At 49.7% G+C, this 21,703-nt stretch overlaps 1 protein-coding gene across 3 annotated transcripts in view; it reads right to left on the bottom strand.

Annotated features, from left to right (window-relative positions):
• Positions 1 to 21,703, bottom strand: part of PTPRN2 (protein tyrosine phosphatase receptor type N2) — a 1,109,078-nt gene that overhangs the window by 580,939 nt on the left and 506,436 nt on the right. For all 3 annotated transcript variants that reach the window (XM_089336860.1, XM_051857048.3, XM_089336861.1), the window contains one exon: positions 7,205 to 7,284. In XM_089336860.1, coding sequence (XP_089192986.1) covers positions 7,205 to 7,284 — 80 coding nt within the window. The remainder of the gene's footprint in view (positions 1 to 7,204; positions 7,285 to 21,703) is intronic.

Here is a 21,703-nt window from a genome sequence, read left to right as displayed (position 1 = left end):
CTGGTGGCGACCCAGCCCTGGAAGACATGCGTGGCTCAGGACGGGCCCTGGTGGCGACCCAGCCCTGGAAGACACGTGTGGCTCACACAGGCTTCCCAGGACAGAACCCGCATGTCCTCACTCTTCCTCCAGACCTGTGGGGCTCTGTACCAGCACCACTTCCTGAGGTCTGGTCTGACCCCCTGAACCACGAGAGTTCCCCATCCCACCCCAGCCTTTCCCTTCTTCAGCCACTCCGGATGGCTGTACCACGCTGCTTTATCCCACATTTTACTATACTAGGCTGTCCCGTACACCATCGTGCGGTAGCGCCTAACTCCTGCTTTTCCATCGTCCCTCTCCGCCATCATCTTCACCAGGGCAGAGTTGTCTTCTTGTGTTTCATTCAGCTCCGTCTCTCCCTCGCCTGCACGGTGCTGGGACGTGGAAGACTCCTTATAGGGAGCACCTGAATAATTAAGTCCTTCAGACCTGGCGTCGAGTACCAGGCAGACTCCCTGGGACTCTACGTCCTCAGAGACAAGAGATCCCAGTCATCTCCACGTGGCCCTCTGGACAGTCTGTGCCTTGCTGTTCCTCTGTCCTGGGTTCCTGCATGGCCTTCTGGAGCTGGCCAGGCACCGTGCAGCACATCACCCTGCTGTTTCCATCCGTGGCAGGGAGTGGCCTCTGCATGCCTCCCACCCACCCAGAGCCCCTTGCAGCAGCCCCACCTTCCTTCCTTCTAAGGATATCCTGGGACTCCCAGAGGAAGCCTGCTCACCCTCCTAGGTCTCCCAGATGCTGGGCCACAGCTGCCCATTGTGACAGCCAAGCTGGACGCGCACCACGTCCTTGTTGAACTTGGTGTTGGGGCATCAGCTTCTGCTCTCTGATATGTTCTGGCAAGGATAGGAACGTCCTGGACAGTGGTGCGCCACACCTGTTTGTGAACGCATGAATGCATGCCTGACCCTGGATCACCTTCCAACTCCAGCCCCACCAGCCCTGCAATGCCAGAGGAAAGCCAGCCTCCCCTCCATACTCTGTCCGGGGGTGGGCACAGTGAAGAGAGCATGTAGATGAGACCCATTGTTTCCAGGATTGAGGATAAGCGGAGAGGTTTGTAGCCCGAGCAGGTCTTTAATGTCTCTCCAAACAGAAGGAAGTTTTGTCAGCTCATGAATATGAAGAGGACGAAGTTCCTGAGTTCAGTTCTCCAAATAGTGAGATACCTCCCAAGTGACAGTGCGTTTTAACTGTTAGTCAATTCATTAGTTTTTCAATAGCAAGAAGCGCATCTTACTCCCAGGCGAGCCCTCTGGAGCTAGGTCATTAAATTGATCCAGGATGAAACTTTGTCACTCATCGTGTGCTTTCTTATAAATAGGGATGAGGAGCGTGGCTCTCTGTCTTTAGATTGCCTTTCTCATCATCAAACAAGCAAAAGGCACGCATGAAAGCAGAGCACCTCAAAACCCAACTTCCCTCTGAGGGAAAACAGTCTACTCACAACTACGCTGATGTCTTTAAAGAGACGATTTCTTATTCTGTAGTCTACAGAACGGGAGAACTTTCTTTTAGGATGTTCACACTGATGAGAGAACTCTTTCCTATACTCTGCTTTTGAAATTTATAATCTATCAGTTAAGATAAATAAAGAAAGTAAAACTCTTTTCTTCCAAGTAATAATCAATACAGGAATAGTCGGAGCTGGAAAACAGACCGTTTCTTTCAAAATTACTCTCTTAATCAGACTTCCACGGCACACACAACAGGGGTGGTCTCGGCTGGGAGCCAGGCCACCTCCCTGAGCCCAGACCAGCCTCCCTGCCCCATCAGGGGCCTGTGTGGTTCCCAATCCACATCTTTGTCTTTTCCCCCTATAGCTCTTGATAACTTTCCTGATTGCCTGATTGCCTTCTTCTTCAGGTATCCAAACACCTGCTGGGTGCTTGTGCAGGGGACAGCCCTTTCCCAAGAGGAGGCGGTGAGCACGGCTCATCTTCTAAGCATTCCCCTGTGCATCTGCTCTGACCCCCAGGCCGGTCAGCCTCTGCAGGACCCACAGAGGGAGCTGCCCGGAGCAGGAGGCTGAGCATGGCCGCTGCCAGTGCGATGCATCTGGAGCTCAGGAAAAACCTCGGCCACAGCTGATCCTTGAGCAGTATTCAGCCAGACCTGGAAAACTTGACAAGGCCGTTCCCAGCCCGGGGAGGAGGACCAACCCCCATGGTAGAATCACCTGCTGCCCTGCCCCGAGTTTCCTGAAAACCTCTCCGACTCGCAAGCTTTCTATTCTCAGAAAACAGATCCTTGTAGAATTTTGCTGTTATTAATTTTTTAACAGTTTTCTCATTCACCTGTAAATGAGCATAATTTTCTTAGCAAATAGACTTTCTAAGCATTTCCACGTGTCCACTTAATTCCCCATTTTAAAAAATGCAACTTTCTTTCCACATTCACAATTCATCAGTTTCTCTAATCTTTAGTCTCTCTCTTCTTTATACAAATTTACTCATTCATGTATTTATGTGAAAGGCAGAGCTACACAGGGGAGGGGAGGGGGGAGGGGGGAGAGGAGAGGGGAGAGGAGAGGAGGGGGTGGAAGGAATGGGAGGAGAAGGCATCTTCCATTCACTGGTTCACTCCCCAGATACCCCAAGAAATGGGCTGGACCAGGTTGAAGTCAGGACCCAGGAACTCCATCCATGTATGCCACACGGGTGGCAGGGGACCAAGTACTTAGCCATCAACTATTGCTAGGAAGGCTAATGCCTTCCTGGGTGCATTAGCAGGGAGCTGGATAGGAAGTGGAGGGCCTAGGACACGAACTGGCACTCCGATAGGAGACGCTGGCTCATAAGCAGGGGCTTTAAACCCCTGCATTGCAACTCTAGCCCCCTACTCCAGACTCCTAATCACGGTGGACGTGTGAGGATCAGCTACAGGTTTGGGGCTGCCCAGTGGCTGGTGCTGGGTGCACAGCTCTATCCCAGAGTGGCAGGTAGGTATACAGGTGTGTGTGCGCCATGAGAGAAGCCAGACGAGAAGCCTACTATGTGTGTGGACTGATGCCAAGGGCAGGCTCCTGTTCCTAACACACCCTGCGGCCTCCTGGCTTTGGGAGTCCCAGCACAGGCTCTCGAGACAGACCACCAGCCAAGCCTTTCTGTGTCACCCAAGGGAGTGCTGATCCAATCAGCTCAGGGACACTCAAATCTCAGCCCTGCTCAGTGGATACCAAAGATGATATTGCCCAACTGTGAAGCCCGGGGGCCAGCAGCCTGTACGTCTCCGGCACATCAGGTTCTGCACCTGGGCCCCTCTAGTGCCTCCTCCGCACCTCCTCACTCTCTTGCCTTCCTGTGATCCTCGCTAACCCTGCAAACTCTGTGCCCACCTCAAGGGCAGGGTCCCAGCCTTTGCCAGGTTTTATCACCCTAGGGCTAATTAAGAGAGGACCAAAGCCAAGGCAGACTGGAGCTGAAAACACTGATGCTCATTTGGGATCAACAGTTAAGACGAGCAGAATCGTAAATCTGTGTTACAGAAGCACTCATTTTACTTTCTAAGGAGCGATTCTACGACGCTTTTCAAAAGAGGCACAACTTGTCTATTGCACCCAGATACCAGAGGGTTGGACGCGCACCCTCGGGCCGTGAGTTCTCTGATTAAACCCACAGATTTGATGCACTGGGTTGTGGCGTCCAGCTGGTACCAATTGAGTATTTAAGGGAGGAACCACGAGACAGAAGATGAGGCATTTCCCTCTGTGTACACAACTCACTTTATAAACCACAAACTGCAAGCCACAAGAAAAACATTGTAGCCAAGGGGAGAACAGTCCTCCTAACTTCACGGATGTGTCCAACAGGTGAAACTAAGAATTTAAAGCAGCCAGATTCAAGAATACAAGAAGAGTTTCAGGAAGTCCCTGTGCTGTCTTAATTGACAGAGGGTATCTTTCTAACAAGCCAGAGAAAGAATGGACCGTAAGACTTCACTGGACAAACAGGTCGCATTGAGAGGGAGGGACAAACAGCAAAGGACACACGGAGAGCTAATGAGTCAAACACATCCCAGATAGGTGCTCAGTGTCAAAAGCAGCAACCTTTCCGGAGACAGAAGAGGAAAAAGTTTGAATAAATAGCCCCTCTCAGGCTAGGAAGGAGGCACAGCAGGCATGCCAGGAAGTTATTGGCAATAAATCAAGGGGAACCCAAAAGCCTATTAAGTGGGGATCTCTATAGAGTGGGAAGGGGAGGAAGAGCAAACGCTTCTCTAAAAGATGATTGATTCCATTTTCTTTGAAAGGAGAAACGCAACAATTCATTATAAATATACCACTGAAAATAAACTACCAAGGAAATGGAGGGTGAAAAGTACTTTTCTGTTCTGCCCAGTTGGACTGGATGATGTAGCCACAAAGACCAAATGCAACTACCTCTCATTTCTACACACTCTGCCCCGCCGTCGGTGCCTCCTGTACAATATTCACTGATTGCTCATAGTTGCTGACACCCAAGTTCATAAACTAGACAGAATTCCTAGAAAATGATTTCCTAGAATAGGGAAAGGATTCTGAATTATGAAAGCTAGCTACGTTTGTCATCCGGTGCAAAGTCCTAGTGTGTGGCTAGTGTGATATTAGCTATTCATTAAGCTTTATATCATTTTGTATAAAATGAGCAAAATAAATACCATTTAAATTCTACTGCCAGAGCCACATCTCCTCTGATTGATAATAACAGAAGATCTCCATAGCGAAGCGTCACAAAGCCCCTTAAGGAACCAAATGCATTCATGGGATTTGTAGGCAGCATAAATGTAGGCAGCCCATAATATCCCCAGTAACTTCAAAAGACGATTCTATTAAGTTTTGGATGGTGGAGACATATGTGGCAACGTCACCAACATCTTTCCAAATTGCTTCTCTATCCAACAATAACACCGGGCTTCTTGCAATGATTCCCCACTATCTTTTAACACTAGAAACCATGAGAAGTTGCTTTGGAGTGAAGAATTCTTCCTTGTTTGCATGTGAACATATCCATATCTCACTGGGATCTTGGAACTCAGTGGGAAATCACTTCTCTTTGTGAAACCAACATTCTCCCCAGACACACTAGCAACCCACTGCACTAGGTCATTGCTACTGCCAACCTCTAAGTTTTTTATAATCCTTTTCCCATTTAGTATCAGCCATGGTCCTGACACCATAAAATTATTCAATATAAAAAAGCACTGATATTTTAAACCATGTCCATATAGCAGCAATTTTGCATATACACAAGTGAGAAATATTCTGGCTTGCACAACTACAACAGTTAACAGGAATATACTAGTGAAAGGAGCAAATTTGAGTACTTAAAAATTGTTGATGTGAGACCCAAACACACATTTTTATATGTAATTTTCTTCTTAGTACAGCATTTTAGTATATGACTTGAACACACTGGAAATGACAAAGAAAGTAAGTAGATTTCCAATAATCAACCTCATTTTCTCTAGAAAGGTTAGAATAAAATAAAGATCATAATATGTGAGTATATTGTCATGATTTTTAAAAAAAGGTTTATACACTACATTGCATTCTATTTTACCCTAGAACTTCCTTAAGTTCCAGCAAATCCAATTTCAAAAGTGTTACTTCTCACCCCTGGAGGAAACACCAGTTATGGAACAACTGTTCTATGTATTTTTGCGTAAAAGCCTGGCAACAGATTCGGTCCTAAGTATGTTCAATAATCACAGAGATTGAAGAACTCGTACAAGTAAAGTAGATGCTATTGCAAGGCGAGAGCCTGTAGCCTACCAGGGCAGGAGCATTAACGGGGAACTTTCTCCCCTATCAGGGCAGATATTTAGAAGGCACTCTACCGACTTCCTTTTGCTGGGGCCACATTATACTGCACTGCTGTCGCAATCGCACTTGACTGTTCTGCCCTGTTGGCCACACGCCTTTCCCTGAAATGGGGCGATAAAATGAAGCCCAGGGCATTCAGTACTCTACAAAGCTGCAACTGTCATATTCCTGGAGTTTACTACAACTTTGAAAAGAATTCCTTTTTAACCAAAAATTCTCAGCAACCTCCCCCTACTCCCATCACCAGCTTCAGCGAGTTACAGTTACTAAGGGCATGAAGATAAACTACAAGTAAAACCAATACCAATCAAAATAGATAAGACCAATAACTGATTTCATTAAACAGAATATAGCAGCAATGTGAAGCCTTGCTTACCATTGTCGGATAGTGACCAGTGAAACCTCAATTAGTGAGAATTTAATATCCAAATAACTGCATCAGTAAGAATATGTCACTGTATTTTACATTGGAATAAAAGGACACAAACTTTAGTAAAAACTAGTCCATCTATTTAGCAATATAAAGGATTGGCTAGAACAAGAGACATTTTCTGATATGTCTGGGATCATGCACTCAGCCAGGTCTCTTAGAAATGATTGTAAAGTACAAAAGAAATTATTATAAAATGCTGAGTCACCCCAAAGTACTGAAAACTGTACTAAGGTTCTGTTTTATTTCCGGTGCTTTTCTTACTATGCAGAATGACTGTACAATACATTTCTTGAGAGTTTTCAATAAGCTAACAAAAGGAAACATCAGGTTTAAGAAAACTGGAAGATTATAAACACCACCCCCTTCATTCTTCTAGATGCTAGTTGGTAGAGCTTTGTTTTCAAATTCAATGATGCCAACCACACAACAAGAACCACCCAAGCTTTGTGAACAAACAGGTCGCCACAATGTGTGCCGAGGAATACCAAGACTCTCAGCAGCAAAACCATCTGGAAGCAACTCCATTTTTACTCAAACCATCCAGATCCTGTGCTAAGTCTCTGTGATAAATAGAAGTAGAGGCCATTTGTGCTTCTGGTCTGCAACCAAAGGAAAAACCTCAAAGCCAAATTGCATTTGTTCTGTTCTCTTTGGGGTTTCCAGACACTAAATCCTTGTGTTTCCTAAAGCTTGCCTTGTTGCTCGCAAACATGGTGCTGTGGTCTCCTGTAACCCAGTTCCTCTCCAAACCATGAGGTCCCAGGTACTGATAGCCGACCCCGAAGTTACACCCTGCTTTAGACATCAGCCTGGGTGAGGGGAATACGTACTTTCTTCGGGGCCGCTCTGAACCGCTCGTCTCTGCCCTGACACTGCATGTGCGTGTGTGCATGCGTGCACCACGTGCGTGGAATCAGCCTTACCTGTGGCCTTGGCGACGTCTGTAGTGGTTAAATTTTGGACATTGGCGTTCACCTTGAAGGTCACTGCGGATCCCAGAACACTGGAAGAGATCATTTAAAAATGATTTCATTGCAAAGTCCACACACCACGTGTTCCTCTGCAAACTACATGGGAAACATGGATGCGTTTAAAAAGCACGTGCACACCCGGCACCCTGAGGGGCGACTTCCACTGGGTGTTGGTTTTCCTTGACACTGTGCCTCTTTGCTTCTGTACCCCCCTTCTGAAAGGTTCTGCTTTTCTAAAACACACACTGCAGCGTGATTGGCTCTTACCATAAAAAAAAAAAAAAAATCAAATCAACCCTAGTAACCCAAATACAGCAAGTAGACAATCTTCCCAAGAAAAAAGGAAAAATTGTTATGGAAACAGATTTTAGTATTTGGTTCCCAAGGGAGCAAGAACAGAAGGAAAGAGACTAATATTTTTTAAAATTCTCTTGACAGCAACTGTTTCAAAAACCACCAAAGTCATTAAGAACTATTCAGTTAAAAAAAATGACTGGCAGAGAATTGCTAGATATGAATTATCAAAATTGTCTGAAGCTTTTCAAATACCAGGTTGAATGTGATTTTTTTAAAGACATCACTTTTTTTTTTAAGCTATTTAATTCATCTGAATACCTTCATGCTTTAGGAACTGGATACTGTTAGTGTGGCAATCTCGGTCAGGAATTCAGGTACATTCATATTGCCATAGACAGCAATAATAATAGCTCTTCAAGGCACAAACCTCCTTAAATAACTCCTAAGGGTAGATCCCCCCACCAGACAAGAAACGGAGACAGGACTGCCTTGAGGTGTGAGAAGGCACCAAGAAGGTTGACTATTTCTCACAAGCTTTTTCACTCTGCCCAGTAGGTGCCACGTAACCCAGAAATCAACATCCCCACTGCCACCCTAACACCTGAGGGTGGGAGCACAGTCAGTGGGGGTGGAATTACCATGACAACAGTCCACCCCCACCTCCCATCTCCTGGTTCCCTCCCTCCTCCTAGCACCAGGCACGCTGTCTGCATGTCCGCTACCTACACCTCCCTCGGGGGCTGCCCGTTGTTAGACCTAAGTCATCCTCCTCAAGCCTCGCCCGCATTTGTATATTCAAGTATCGTCTTTGCGTATGACACCTCCATTTCTGGTCCTCTTCCTGGGAGTTTCCAACAGGCTTTCCCAGACAGCTAGCGTGGTGTGAAAACCTTCTGCAAGTGTGAACTTGTAACGCCTTTGCAAACCAGCACAAGGATCATCCGGGCGTCATTGCTGGATGAGTCTCAGCATCACTCAGGGCTCAGTGAGATCCGCCTGGGCTCAGCTCCAGCTCCGAAGGGAAAACCAGGTTCCAGGTTTATGGACCTTCAGGCCAGAAACACCCAGACAGGTACCAGACGCTGCTGAAACTCCTGGAAAATGCCTTCGTGCCCCCCTGCCTTTCTCAGCTCAGCTGCACCTGTCATAGCTCAAGTTCATACCGCCACAGGGCAGAGCTGAGCAGTTTCCTATGTCCAGGTCTCCTGCAGGTGTAATCTGGGGGAATTATCCTTGGGGGCACGTCCACAGCTTAGTCACTGAGCAGAGCCTGTTATCTCCTGGCTCAAGCCAAGGTGTTTTTTTTTTTTATTTGACAGAGTTAGACAGTGAGAGAGAGACAGAGAGAAAGGTCTTCCTTCCATCGGTTCACCCCCAAATGGCTGCTACAGCCGGAGCTGCACCGATTCGAAGCCAGGAGCTTCCTCCTGGTCTCCCATGTGGGTGCAGGGGCCCAAGCATTTGGGCCATCCTCCGCTGCACTCCCGGGCCACAGCAGAGAGCTGGACTGGAAGAGGGGCAACTGGGACTAGAACCCGGTGCCCATATGGGATGCCGACGCCACAGGTGGAGGATTAACCAAGTGAGCCACAGCACTGACCCCTCAAGCCACGCTTAAAGTACCTTTCTGGCTCCCAGGACCACCTTTCTGAAGTCTCTCAGCTGAGCCCTTTTCCCATTGTCCTCATTGGAAGCTGCTGTTGGCATGAGGTTGTTGGCCCATGGGAGCCAGTCAACGGCTACTTCTGCCTCTGTGTCTTAGTCAAGTCAACCTTTCTGTCCCCTTGCTTGTGACGACAGCTGTCCCCTTTTACGTGTGGTTTTATCTGTGGTTTTGCCTCCCACGATTTCAGTTACCAGATGTCAATCACAGTCAGAAAACACTCAACGGAAAATTCCAGAAGTAAATTCTCCAAGACTCTTAAGTAACTGTTATTAAAGTACACTGTCCTAGTTGTTCTACTTTATTAGATACCACTGGTCATTTATGAGTGTGCCTGATTTATAATCGAAGCCCTGTCAGAGGACGGATGTGTAGAAGAATACATAGTACAGGCCGGCGCCGCGGCTCACTAGGCTAATCCTCCGCCTAGCGGCGCCGGCACACCGGGTTCTAGTCCCGGTTGGGGTGCCGGATTCTGTCCCGGTTGCCCCTCTTCCAGGCCAGCCCTCTGCTGTGGCCAGGGAGTGCAGTGGAGGATGGCCCAGGTGCTTGGGCCCTGCACCCCATGGGAGACCAGGAAAAGCACCTGGCTCCTGGCTCCTGCCATCGGATCAGCGCAGTGCGCCGGCCGCAGCGCGCTGGCCGCGGCGGCCATTGGAGGGTGAACCAACGGCAAAGGAAGACCTTTCTCTCTGTCTCTCTCTCTCACTGTCCACTCTGCCTGTCAAAAAAAAAAAAAAAAAAAAGAATACATAGTACATATAGGGTTCAGAAGCATCCAAGGTTTGAGGCATCTCCTGAGGGTCTCAGGATGTAGCCCCCAGGAGCTAAAAGGGAGACGGCTGCATTAAATTCTCCCCAGCTCTCAGGGGCTTCTCCATAGGGGCTTCTCCTTGCTCCCCAGCCGAGTGCCCTGGCTGTGTGACCAATCATCCAGTTCTCCAAAACCTTCTACCAAGTGTGGAGGCTGTCTGATACTCAGGGCTTCAACTGCACATGGATTCTTTCGCAGGTTACTCTCAGTCCCCCAAGCCGATGGCCAGCTCCTTGAGGGCTTGCGTCATGTTTCCTGCCGTGGTCCTTACTCACAAAGTGGAGGAGCAATTCCCACGTGTGACTGCAAAGTTTCTAAATTCATGGAAAGTCCTTATCAGCCAAAGGAGCAGTCACCTACCACAGATCTGAACAGCAGGACTTGAGGTTTATTGGTTCGCTTCTATCAAATGTCAAGTATAAACCACATCTGCCAAGGGCCCTGACCGGATGGGACTGGCATTTACCAAAAACCAGTGTTTCTCTCTGGTGCTGCACATTTTCTCTACACACTGTACGGAGCGTCTCAGAGACCTGGCAGCCCTGTAATTCTGAGGGAGACCCGCTCACCGCCATCACCTCCGGCACACACAGCCAGAGCTCCGGGAGACGCCAGCGTGGAGACCAGCCTTCCTTTCCACGGGCTGAGCGTCACGGCCCGTGCTGCCCTCATGATGAGAAAGCACCTGTGTGCTCTCAGCACTGCCCCCTGCAGGTGTGCAGCCCCGAGCGCAGCCCTGAGCACTGCTCAGCCTCTCACTGTCTCTGTGATCCCCTGAGCCCTGGGCACCCAGCATGAGAACCAGCAAACCCATTTTGGAGGAGACTCAAGGGCAAGTGACCCCAACTGCATGATCTTCCCGCCTTGAGTTTGTACACACTTCTCTCCTAAAACCCGAGGTCGCTGCACTGCCTGGAGATGATGCGAAATGTCTTCCCACAGGGATCCCAGCTGCGAGTCTCATTCTGAGTGTCACTGTCCTGGGGTTCTTGAGCCTTGTGGCTTTGGCAGGCCTCAGTTTACTCAGCTGTAAAATGGGGCACAGCCCACAGGGCATCTGGCTGTGCTCTGTCCTGGAGACCCCAGATTTCCTACCACAATTCAGTGTAAGGTGATGTCGATGGCAGCACTACTGCTGAGTGGCACCCTGGGAACAAGAAGGCAGGAGGGGCCCGAGTCTGGACAGCCCCTGCCCACACCTTCGCAGGCACCCAGTAGTCCCCAGCAAAACCCACTGCTATGCTGCCGGCCTCCTGACACACAGGACAGAGCCACAGGAAGACACGAGCTTCCCCACCCATGCCTTCTAGAACAAAGCTCTCCCCACCCCACCCCACCCCCGCAACACACACACACCTCCCAGCAAGCACCGCGGGACCCCAGGGTCCCACGGGACCATAACAGGAAGTGTTATGCCATGGGGCCGGAACAGGAAGTGTCAGATCCCACATCAAATGAGGATGCTTTTGACAAGTATTCTCAGCAGCCTCTGAAGGGGGACTCAGTAGGCCACAGTGGTTACGAACCAGGCAAAGTCAGCCCCAAGAAATGCTACAAAACACACCGTTCCTCTACAGCCAAGTCTGGAATGGGGGGGGGGGGCTTCTCCCTTCCCCCTCCCCGATTTCTGCTTTATGCCTCCCCAACGGCACTGGAGGTGTGTTTGCACATTGCATCAAACTCTGCCGCTTGTGACCACAGGCTTGGTGGACACGGTTTCCACAGGGCCTCGAGCAGACAGCAGCTCTGTCCAGCCATTGACAGGGGCACTGTGGGCTCACGGTCAAGGGAAGACCACAGACTGAGCAGGAGGGGAAAGACCGTCGCCCTGCTGACGGGAAAATGCTCACATGATCAGATAGAAGCAGGCGCTTTATACGACAGCAGGAAGTCGTGTTTGGGGATCCCGACTTACAAGGCTTTCCAGGCTACAACAGGATTTATTTTCTCGTCAAGGTAGGCAATGTAGCGAGGCCTGTGTGGGGAGTAGTGCCGAGTGCACCCTCCCCTTTAATGCCCTGATAAATAACTTAGCTGAAACCTACAGGCAGCTGCCCCCTCTGTTGGCCATCAGTTCTGCCGCTGCTAATTTCTTCCTACTTCCAGAACGCTGCCTTTGGCCCTAAAAAGCCATCTCTCTATAGGCATGGCAACATCTTGCCAACCATCATACTCCTCTTGTGTTCTGTTTACCAGAGATGTGCTAATGACAGGGTTTGTGCAGACAGGGTCTGAGGCTGGTGCTGTGGGGACAGCCGGCCCACCCTGCCTCAACAGATGCCCTCCATGGTGGACATTTCAGAGGGTCCACCCTTCCCAACAGAAAAGAAGCTTGGTCAACGGAGTGGCACAAAGGTGGCCTGGTCACATATCTGCTCAAGCGGTATTTACAGATCTGAGCACTTACGTGTCTTAAAGTGATGCTCCCAGCGTGAGCCCTTTGGCCTGTTCCTCTTCCTGCCTTTCTGTGAAAAGCTGTCCAAGGAGCAGGTGCACCCTATCATAAAAAGTTCCAGCCGGTGCCACGGCTCACTAGGCTAATCCTCCACCTTGCAGCGTCGGCACACGGGGTTCTAGTCCCGGTCGGGGCGCCAGATTCTGTCCCGGTTGCCCCTCTTCCAGGCCAGCTCTCTGCTGTGGCCAAGGAGTGCAGTGGAGGATGGCCCAAGTGCTTGGGCCCTGAACCTGCATGGGAGACCAGGAGAAGCACCTGGCTCCTGCCATCGGATCAGCACGGTGCACTGGCCGCAGCGCGCCGGCCGCGGCGGCCATTGCAGGGTGAACCAACGGCAAAGGAAGACCTTTCTCTCTCTCTCTCTCTCTCACTGTCCACTCTGTCAAAAAAAAAAAAAAAAAAAAAAAAAAAAAAGCATGGAGGAGATTTCCATTTACTGGCGTGGAAAAAAAAAAAAAAGTTCCAGAAGCTCAGACCCACTCTGTGTGCCAGCGTCTGGCTCCCAAGGACCACCTCCGGCACACGGCAGCACACGGGAGATGCTCAACCACCATTCACAGGGCCGACGGAAGTGGTGGGGGAGATGCCGGCAAACCGACAACAGTGACGGATGGGACCGGGAACAGAGCCGTGATGGGCTCAGCCGGAACACACACTGTACATTGTGCTATGAGGCTGGGACAGTACCCCGGATGATAATGTGCTGTTATGTTTATTTATTTATTTATTTGACAGGCAGAGTGGATAGTGAGAGAGAGATACAGAGAGAAAGGTCTTCCTTTGCCGTTGGTTCACCCTCCAATGGCCGCCACGGCTGGCGCGCTGCAGCCGGCGCACCGCGCTGATCTGATGGCAGGAGCCAGGTGCTTCTCCTGGTCTCCTATGCGGGTGCAGGGCCCAAGCACTTGGGCCATCCTCCGCTGCCTTCCCCGGCCATAGCAGAGAGCTGGCCTGGAAGAGGGGCAACCGGGACAGAATCCGGCGCCCCGACCGGGACTAGAACCCGGTGTGCTGGCGCCGCTAGGCGGAGGATTAGCCTATTGAGCCGTGGCGCCAGCCGTGCTGTTATTTTTAAATGCAAGGAGTTCAAGGTTAACTAGGGTGAATTAGCCCTGATGCAAAACAGAATGACGTGCTAGCACCTGCCAGGACATCGTGGACTAAACGTGGGGTTGTGTGTGACGCGAGTTCACCCTGCCCCGGCTACATCGGCAGGCGTGGGCAGTGTCCCCACCAAGGGATTCCCATGAGGAAACCCTGAGGACAGCCTCGGCTTCTGGCGCAGAACACGCAAGTTTCACACGAGAGGTGCACATCTGGCAGCCATGGACTAAAGAAACACCTTATTAGCTGTCACTTCAGCATCTCGGTGGGTTAAACCTGCAGGCTGCCCGAGCCGGCCAAGAGAGCCAGGTCAGTGGGGCTGCCACAGGCTCAGATCATTCTTCCTGAGACCCGCCCAGACCCAAAGCCAGGACACTGGGCAGAGCAGGTGCAGAAGGAACAGCTGGCGTCACTGACAATCACACAGCGCAGGGCCCCCGGGGTGTCACGGGCTGTGTGCCTGTCCTTCTCACCAGTGGGGAAGAGCCCATGATGGCCTTGACGTGACCGCGGCCGTCGCCCGAGGCTGGCCAAGCCCCAGCGAGGAGGACCCTCTGGTCACCAAGCACTCACGACATCATTCTTCCTCTCTTTCTGTCAGCATCTGCATACAAAGCTGTTTCTGACATGACAGGCCCGCGCGTGAGGTCCTTGCAGCTCTATCCCTGTGTAGTGCCGCCGCAGCTCCGCGCTACGGAGCAGCAGCTGGAAGAGTGATCCGGAGTCCCCTCCGGAATTCAAACGGGGGTAACCTTCACAGCCGCCTAGGACTCTCCCGGGAGGTCTCTCCTCCAAGGCATTCCCAAACACACTAATTAAGGCAAATGTAATCAGTCCGGAGAGTAAACAACCTCCACGCATGACAATCCCTGGCCCAAGGACAGGCTTCCGAGAGAGCCCCCAGGGGTTCCCCTTCCACAGCCTACCCAGGGGTCCTCTGCTCTGCTGTTTGGAAAAATCAGCACTCTGCATGGATAACGGACCTCCCCTGCAGTTGTAGTGGGTGCCCCACCCTCCTTCCTCCCCCTCCCCCCTCCCCCCCAGGTCTCTTGCCCCAGGGCTGTCTCCCCAAGGCAGGCAGGCACCCCCTCACCCTGCAGATAAGCAATTGCATTATGGGGAAACACCTCCCATGTCCTGGGGGCTGGCTGAGCCAGGAACTCAAAGCCCCGCCCACTCTGGCATCCCAGACCTCATAGGTTTCCATACCCCTGGCTGTCTCAAGGACCAGACTTCTGAATTCTGCCATCTTCCCAGGGCTCCCCTTCTGGAAATAGCAAATAGCACCTTACTGATCTTGTTTCAAAATAAACCCTGAAGATGTCAAAAGAGGGACTGGTGTTGTAGCAGGGAGGGTTAAGTTTCTGCACCACAAGGCTGGCATTCCTTATCGGAGCACTGGTTAAAGAGCCAGTTGCTCTGCTTCCAATCCAGCTCCTTGCTAATGCACCTGAGAAAGCAGTGGAAGATGGCCCAAGTATCTGGGCCTCTGCCACCCACATGGGAGACGTGGATGGAGTTCCTGGTCTCTTGACTTGGCCTGGCCCAATGTGGCTGCTGCAGCCATTTGGGGAGTGAATCAGTGGATGGAAGATCTCTTTTCTCTCACTCTCTCTCTCCCCATTCCCCATACCCTGTCACTCTACCATTCAGAAACACAAGTCAACAGAGGCCTCTAACAAGGGGGCTATGGCCCAGTTACACAGAGAGCTTCTATTTCATTACTTTGTGCTTTGATATTGACATTAAGCATAAGACAAGTCCTCAACAAGTTCCTGGAAAGTGTGTTTTGAGAACAACTATGCACAGATTTCAAAATTTAAGTTCATCTTTTAACTCCATTTTCCCATGAACTTTATGACGTACTCTAGTATGCAGGTATGGGTCATTGAGACATCTTCAAAGCATATTTCTGGCTACTCCAAGAGTAACCAATTAAATCCCAGAGCTGTAAGGCACGCTAGACATTGGAGAATCGCAGCTGCTGCTGCTGGGCTGATGTGCCACAGTGGGTTAAGCCACCACCTACAAGGCCACCATCCCATATGAGAACTGGTTCCAGTCCTGGCTGCTCCACTTCCAATTCAGGTCCTTGCTAATGCACCTGGGAGGCAGTGGGTGATGACTCAAGAACTTAGGTCCCTGCCACTGATGTGGGGGACCAGACTGAATTCTGGGCTCCCAGCTTCAGCCTGGTTCAGCCCTGTCTGTGGCAGGCATTGGAGAATGAACCAGCAGATGGAAGATCTCTCTCCATATCTTTCCCTTTCCCTCTCTCTCACCCTTCCCCTCCCCTCCCCTCCCCTCCCCTCCCCTCCCCTCCCTTCTCCTCTCTCCGTGTTAAATAAAAATGAAAATAAACGAACTGGTGTTGTGGATCAGTGGGTTAAGCTTCTGCCTGCTATGCTGGCATCCCATATGAGCACCAGTTAAGAGTTCAGTTTCTCTGCTAATGTGCTTGGGCCCCGGCCACCCACATGGGAGACCCAGATAGTGTTCCTGGCTCCTGGCTTTGGCCTGGCCCAGCCCTGGCCATTTCAGACATCTGAGGCATGAACCAGTGGATGTAAGATCTCTCTCTCCCTCTAACTCTGCCCTTTCAAATAAATCTAAAAGAACCATGCACCTGCTGGTTCCCTGTGTTCCTGCTGTCACTCAGTATGGCAGAGCAGGGAGCACGGATCCAGCTATGCTTGGTACAGTGTCTACAGCCTTGGGGTTGAGGGAGTTTGTTACCTGTAGTCCTTAAAGGAGTCACTTTGGGAGGTGGGGGTGAATAGTGAAGATAGATTCTTCTAAGGGGAGGATTGGCTCAGGGAAAGCATCATGTCATAGCTGCTGCTCCCCCCACCCTGCGCCTGCCAGCTTACCTTGAGGGAGGAAGAGGGTGGGTAAGTGTCTTTAGGAGAGAGAAAACACAGAGATGGGAACGCCAGGGTCACAGGGAGGGGAGGTCCCACCCTGCTGACACTGCCTGAGAGGGGCACAGAAGGTAGCGCACGCGGTGGCCTCCCCCACTGTGAGCGGACCCCCCCACCAGCACCTGTGTGGTAGGACCACGCTGCTCTTACCACTTTGTAATTTCTTTGCAACTTTGTCAAACTTGTGTGGCCACAGCCAGCCTCCTTCTATCATCCCCACCTTTGCTGAGGTGACTGGAGCTGGCACAGGCTGCAGCCTGCCTTGATCCACTTTGATATACTGAGATAGAAGTTGATCTGGTCTAGAAAGACAAATGCACAGAGTAAATAAACATGGCCTCAGGCCGACTCACAAGTCCAGAACCAAAAGGCTCATCCCTCAGCAAGTTCTCACTCTAACCCAGTGTTTTGCCACTTTCTTGTCATTATTAATTCCCTAAGGAAACTCTGGGCTTCTTCCCCTAATAGCCTCCACCCATGAAATTTTAATTCCACACGAACACTGTGCATCTCCTTATGTCCTGCGGTCCTTTGGAGAGTATGAACCATTGGAACATCTGGCACCAACTTTCTCTCTCTTGGAGGTGAATGCAAAGGCTCTCCCAGTGTCTGTCCCAGCTCCCAGGAGCTTCCCAAAAGGGTGTGGTCCACGGCTCAAGCAAGACTTCTTGCTCCTTGCCTGGAAAGCTGGTGCCTTGCACAGGTCAAAGTGAGAACAGGCTCCTCTAATCTCACTAGTTCAACTCTCCAGTCTCATCTTTACTCCAGGGCAAAGCGAGCCTTCCTCTGAGACCCCGTGCGGCGGTGGAGTTACTGGAGCAGGCCTGAGACCAGGCAGGTGCACAGGATGAGGAATGACTTTGTCACTGTGTCCACTTGTTTCTGAATCACGTTATTGTTCAGCGGTCCTACTTGAAATGCTACTATATACTGATAATGTTACTATATACTGATAATACTGATAAATATTCACTTTATTTTTATGGTCATAGAATATTTTAACAAAGAAGTAATTCCTAACATTTTAAAATCCACATACTATTCATTTTCCAGAGTATTCCCAGCCTATCACTTAAAGTTACTAAATCAACCAACCTTCCATTAACCACAGTGTAGGGAGTAAGTTATAATCAAATGGTCTTATCTCTGAGAACTATTTATAAATCTGTCTTTCCCTATTTTTTTAAAGATTTACTTTTTATTTGAAAGGCAGAGTTAGAGAGAGAGAGAGAGAGAGAGCGCTTCCATCTGCTGTTTCACTCCCCAAATGGCCATAATGGCCAGGGCAGGGCCAGGCTGAAGCCAGGAGCCTGGAGCTTCATCCGGGTCTCCCACGTGGGTGCAGGGGCCCAAGCACTTGGGCCATCTTCTACTGCTTTCCCAGGCACATTAGCAGGGAGCCGGACCAGAGGTGGAGCAGCTGGGTCTCAAATCAGTGCCCATATGGGATGCTGGCACCGCAGGCAGAGGCTTAACTTGCTAAACCGCAATGCAGGTCCCTTTTTCCTACTTTTAATCATTTCAATAGTAATTTCAATGATTGAAAAGTACATGTGATGCCTTTATAATAACATGTTGATGTACGGTCATGGAGTTGAAGGTCATCTTCTGAGTATTAACTTTCACTGCAGGACACTCACAGACACATGGGAATAACAAGACATTGAACTCAATCCATATTCAGTTGAGAGTGGGGCAGGCAACCAAATCTCAGTGAACGCTTATTTTTCTGGTTATTTAAAAGCATTTCCAATTACGGGTTCCACTTATTTGGATTCATCTGGGAGTGATTTCCACGTCACAATGGGATATACATCACACAGGATGTCTTAAGTCAACCTTTAAGGTATAATGAATATAACACAGATGACCATATTGTTTCTCATAAACCTTCCCTAAAGAACAGTTAACAATTTTGTGATCAGTTGAACTAAATCCTCAGGTACTAGATCCCCTGGACTTTTGTATATAAGCAGAAGATAGCCAAAGTATTTTTGCCAACAGTAGAGAGATTTAAAGGAAATCATTAGGGTGGGAAATTGGTGCAACAGTAAAGCTGTCACTTGAGATGCCCATGTGTCATGTCATTTGCTTTGGTTTGAGACCCAGTGCCACATCCAATCCGCTTCCTGCTAACGGCTCAAATAGTGGGGTTCCTGTCACCCTATTGAGATCTGTGCTCTCAGCTTTCATCTGGCCCAGCTCAGGTTGTTGTAGGCATTTAGAGAGTGAACCAGCAAATGAAGATATCTCATGGATATTTGGGTGTGGGGTGAAGTTCTTAACATGGACAGATGGATGAATGGGTGGTTGGACGAATGATGGATGGGGGATGAACGGATGGATGGGTGTATAAATGGATGGATGGACGATGGGTAGCTACGCGGGTAGATGGACGGATGGATGGATGGGAGGATAATACAGAAATGCATGGATAAGCAGATGGGTAGATAATAGAGAAATACATGTGTAGATGGCCTATATTGATGCAAACGTGTAAGTTTTTTTTTTTTTTCAAATACTGGTGTAAGAAATCTTCTGAGTTAACTCTTCTCATCCAGTGGATTACCCACTTGTACTTTTCTCACTATCAACTTAAGAGAAACAAAGGGCTCCTACAGGTCTCAAACTTACCAAACAAAACCAGAATAATTTAGGAGACTTACTGCATCTGGTTGAGCGAAAATTTGAGGCAAAGTAAGAACAAAAAGATTTCTTTATACACAGTGCAAGTTTTTTTGAATGAATATTTAAATCAGTCCCTCAATTAACCTTCAGACTCAGGCCCTAGAGATCAGGCTCAGCCCTGCAGCTGGCCTCAAGTGAGTACAAGTGACGATCCTAGGATGGTGCTGAGTGGCCTAACCGCATAAGTCAAGCATAAAGCAACCCCTTTGGCAATGCCCTCATGTTAGAGATGAATAAACTGAAACCCCAGAGCTTTAGGGACTAGCCCCAAATAGTCCAGTTTTTTTTTTTTTTTTTAAACAGGCAGAGTTAGACACTGAGAGAGAGAGACAGAGAAAGATCTTCCTCCTGTTGGTTCACTCCCTAAATGGCTGCCATGGCCAGCGCGCTGCGCTGATCCGAAGCCAGGAGCCAGGTGCTTCTCCTGGTCTCCCATGGGGTGCAGGGCCCAAGCACCTGGGCCATCCTCCACTGCACTCCCTGGCCACAGCAGAGAGCTGGCCTGGAAGAGGGGCAACCGGGACAGAATCCAGCGCCCCAACCGGGACCAGAACCCAGGGTATCGGCGACGCAGACGGAGGATTGGCCTAATGAACCATGGCGCTGGCCCCCAAATAGTCTAGTTTTAATATGAATTAATGCTTGAGTCTCAGTTGAGAGCTTTTCATAAAAACACCGATAATCGTAAAACCCACACACTGGCACTCACCAATCCATTTCCAACTTTGTTATGGACTGAGAACCACATAGTTGATGTTTTCTTTCTCTAGAATTAGAACTGACTCTGAGGTCTTTCCTGGGTCCACCGGCTTCCCCCCCATTCTTGTTCATTAACTTCCCATGCCACTGGGAGAGCCTGTAGTGTTTTTTTTAAGATTTATTTGAAAGTCAGAGTTACACAGAGAGAGAAGGAGAAGCAGAGAGAGACAGAGAGAGAGAGAGAGAGAGAGAGGTCTTCCATCCACTGCTTCACTCCCCAATTGGCCGCAGTGGGTGGAGCTGTGTTGATCCAAAGCCAGGAGCCAGGAGCTTCTTCCTGGTCTCCCACGTGGGTGCAGGGGCCCAACGACTTGGGCCATCTTCTACTGCTTTCCCAGGCCATAGCAGAGAGCTAGATTGGAAGTGGAGCAGCCAGGTCTTGAACTGGCACCCATATGGGATGCCAGCACTTCAGGCCAGGACATTAACCCACTGGGCCACAGCGCCGGCCCTGGGAACCTGTAGTTTGTACCGACCTAATTCAAGCTACCAACAGAAAACCAACAAGTGAGGTCCAGTCTGGATGCCACAGAACGGCCCGTGCAAGTCTTCTCCTGTCTATGTCACATACAGAGGGGTTGCCTGGACCATCAAACTCCAGAAGTCCGTGAAGATGCAAACAATGCATACTTCTCTGTTCCTGAAACTCATTTGCTGTCGCATACGCCTGCCTCCAAACACTAGGCAATAACTTGCCAAAATGTCAAATTTTAGGGCTTACAGAGGAGGAAGGACAACAGAAGAACCAAGTCCTGTGTGAATGTGTGCGCTAATAAGGGCTGACCAAGTTACAGCAAGATAATTTAACATTATCACAAGCATTAACCAACACATAATTACTGATGATGCTTTATCTTCTTAAAGCGCTGAGCACTGGCAATACTGGGCAGATTGTATCTTACTTGCAATTGCTTTGTGCATCTGTGTGATTTGGGAATTCCTTTCTGTAGCTGGGGGATGCTGTGCCCGGCACTCTTTTCTTCTCATGGAGTATGTGGAATAAAGTAGATTATTCCGTTTGTATGCCTCACCTTGGAACTGTGAAAGATTGGCTTAGTTTTTCACTCTCACCACGATCTATTCTCTCTCTCGGACAACTGCGGGGTGCTGTGAGCATCCCAAGGAACCCGCTGTTGCATCCGTACGGAGGTGGGCACCACATCTGAGCAGGAACACCGGAAAGCCCTTCTCTCCCGAAGCCGTATTTCTATCGACTCTCACGGTGCCTAATGAATGAAGCTAACAGATGATTGAATGACCAGTGGCAAATACCTATAAGGTGGGACTGAGGCTTCTTCTTGGAGGCTCAGAGGCCTGGCCCAGGTGCCTTTCAGGGCTAACATGACAGGCAGCAAAGGCAGAGGAGCCTCTGTCTTCCCCCACTCCTCTCCTGCCATTGGATGGGGGGTAGGGGGTGGTCTTCACCCATGTAGACAACGGGTCCACTAGGTTCTGAGGCTCACTCTAGTCTGTCTCTCTGGATCCCTGGGCTGCTTAATCCTAAAGTCCTTGTGTGGCCTTCAGATACCTCCAGTTTGCAATCCCCAAGGTAACTGAGCAGAGCTTGTAGGCCAGCATTGAGCAGAGACGGAGAACCACTGGCAGCACTTCTGTCTTGCGCTGCAAGATCCAGTTCTCTTCCTCCCCGGTCCTTGATGGATCCTGAATAACACAGCCTGGCCCACCTGCTCCAAAGCCTTGCTGAAATTAGCATCCCTTCTCTGTCTCTGGCTTAAGAGAGACATTCAAA

This window comes from Oryctolagus cuniculus, chromosome 7 (genome assembly GCF_051225735.1).
Source record: "Oryctolagus cuniculus isolate XC-2025 breed Fujian yellow rabbit chromosome 7, ASM5122573v1, whole genome shotgun sequence".
Taxonomy (NCBI): Eukaryota; Metazoa; Chordata; class Mammalia; order Lagomorpha; family Leporidae; genus Oryctolagus; species Oryctolagus cuniculus.
Note: the sequence above shows the minus strand (reverse complement) of the source record. Positions and strands in the feature narration are given on the sequence as shown.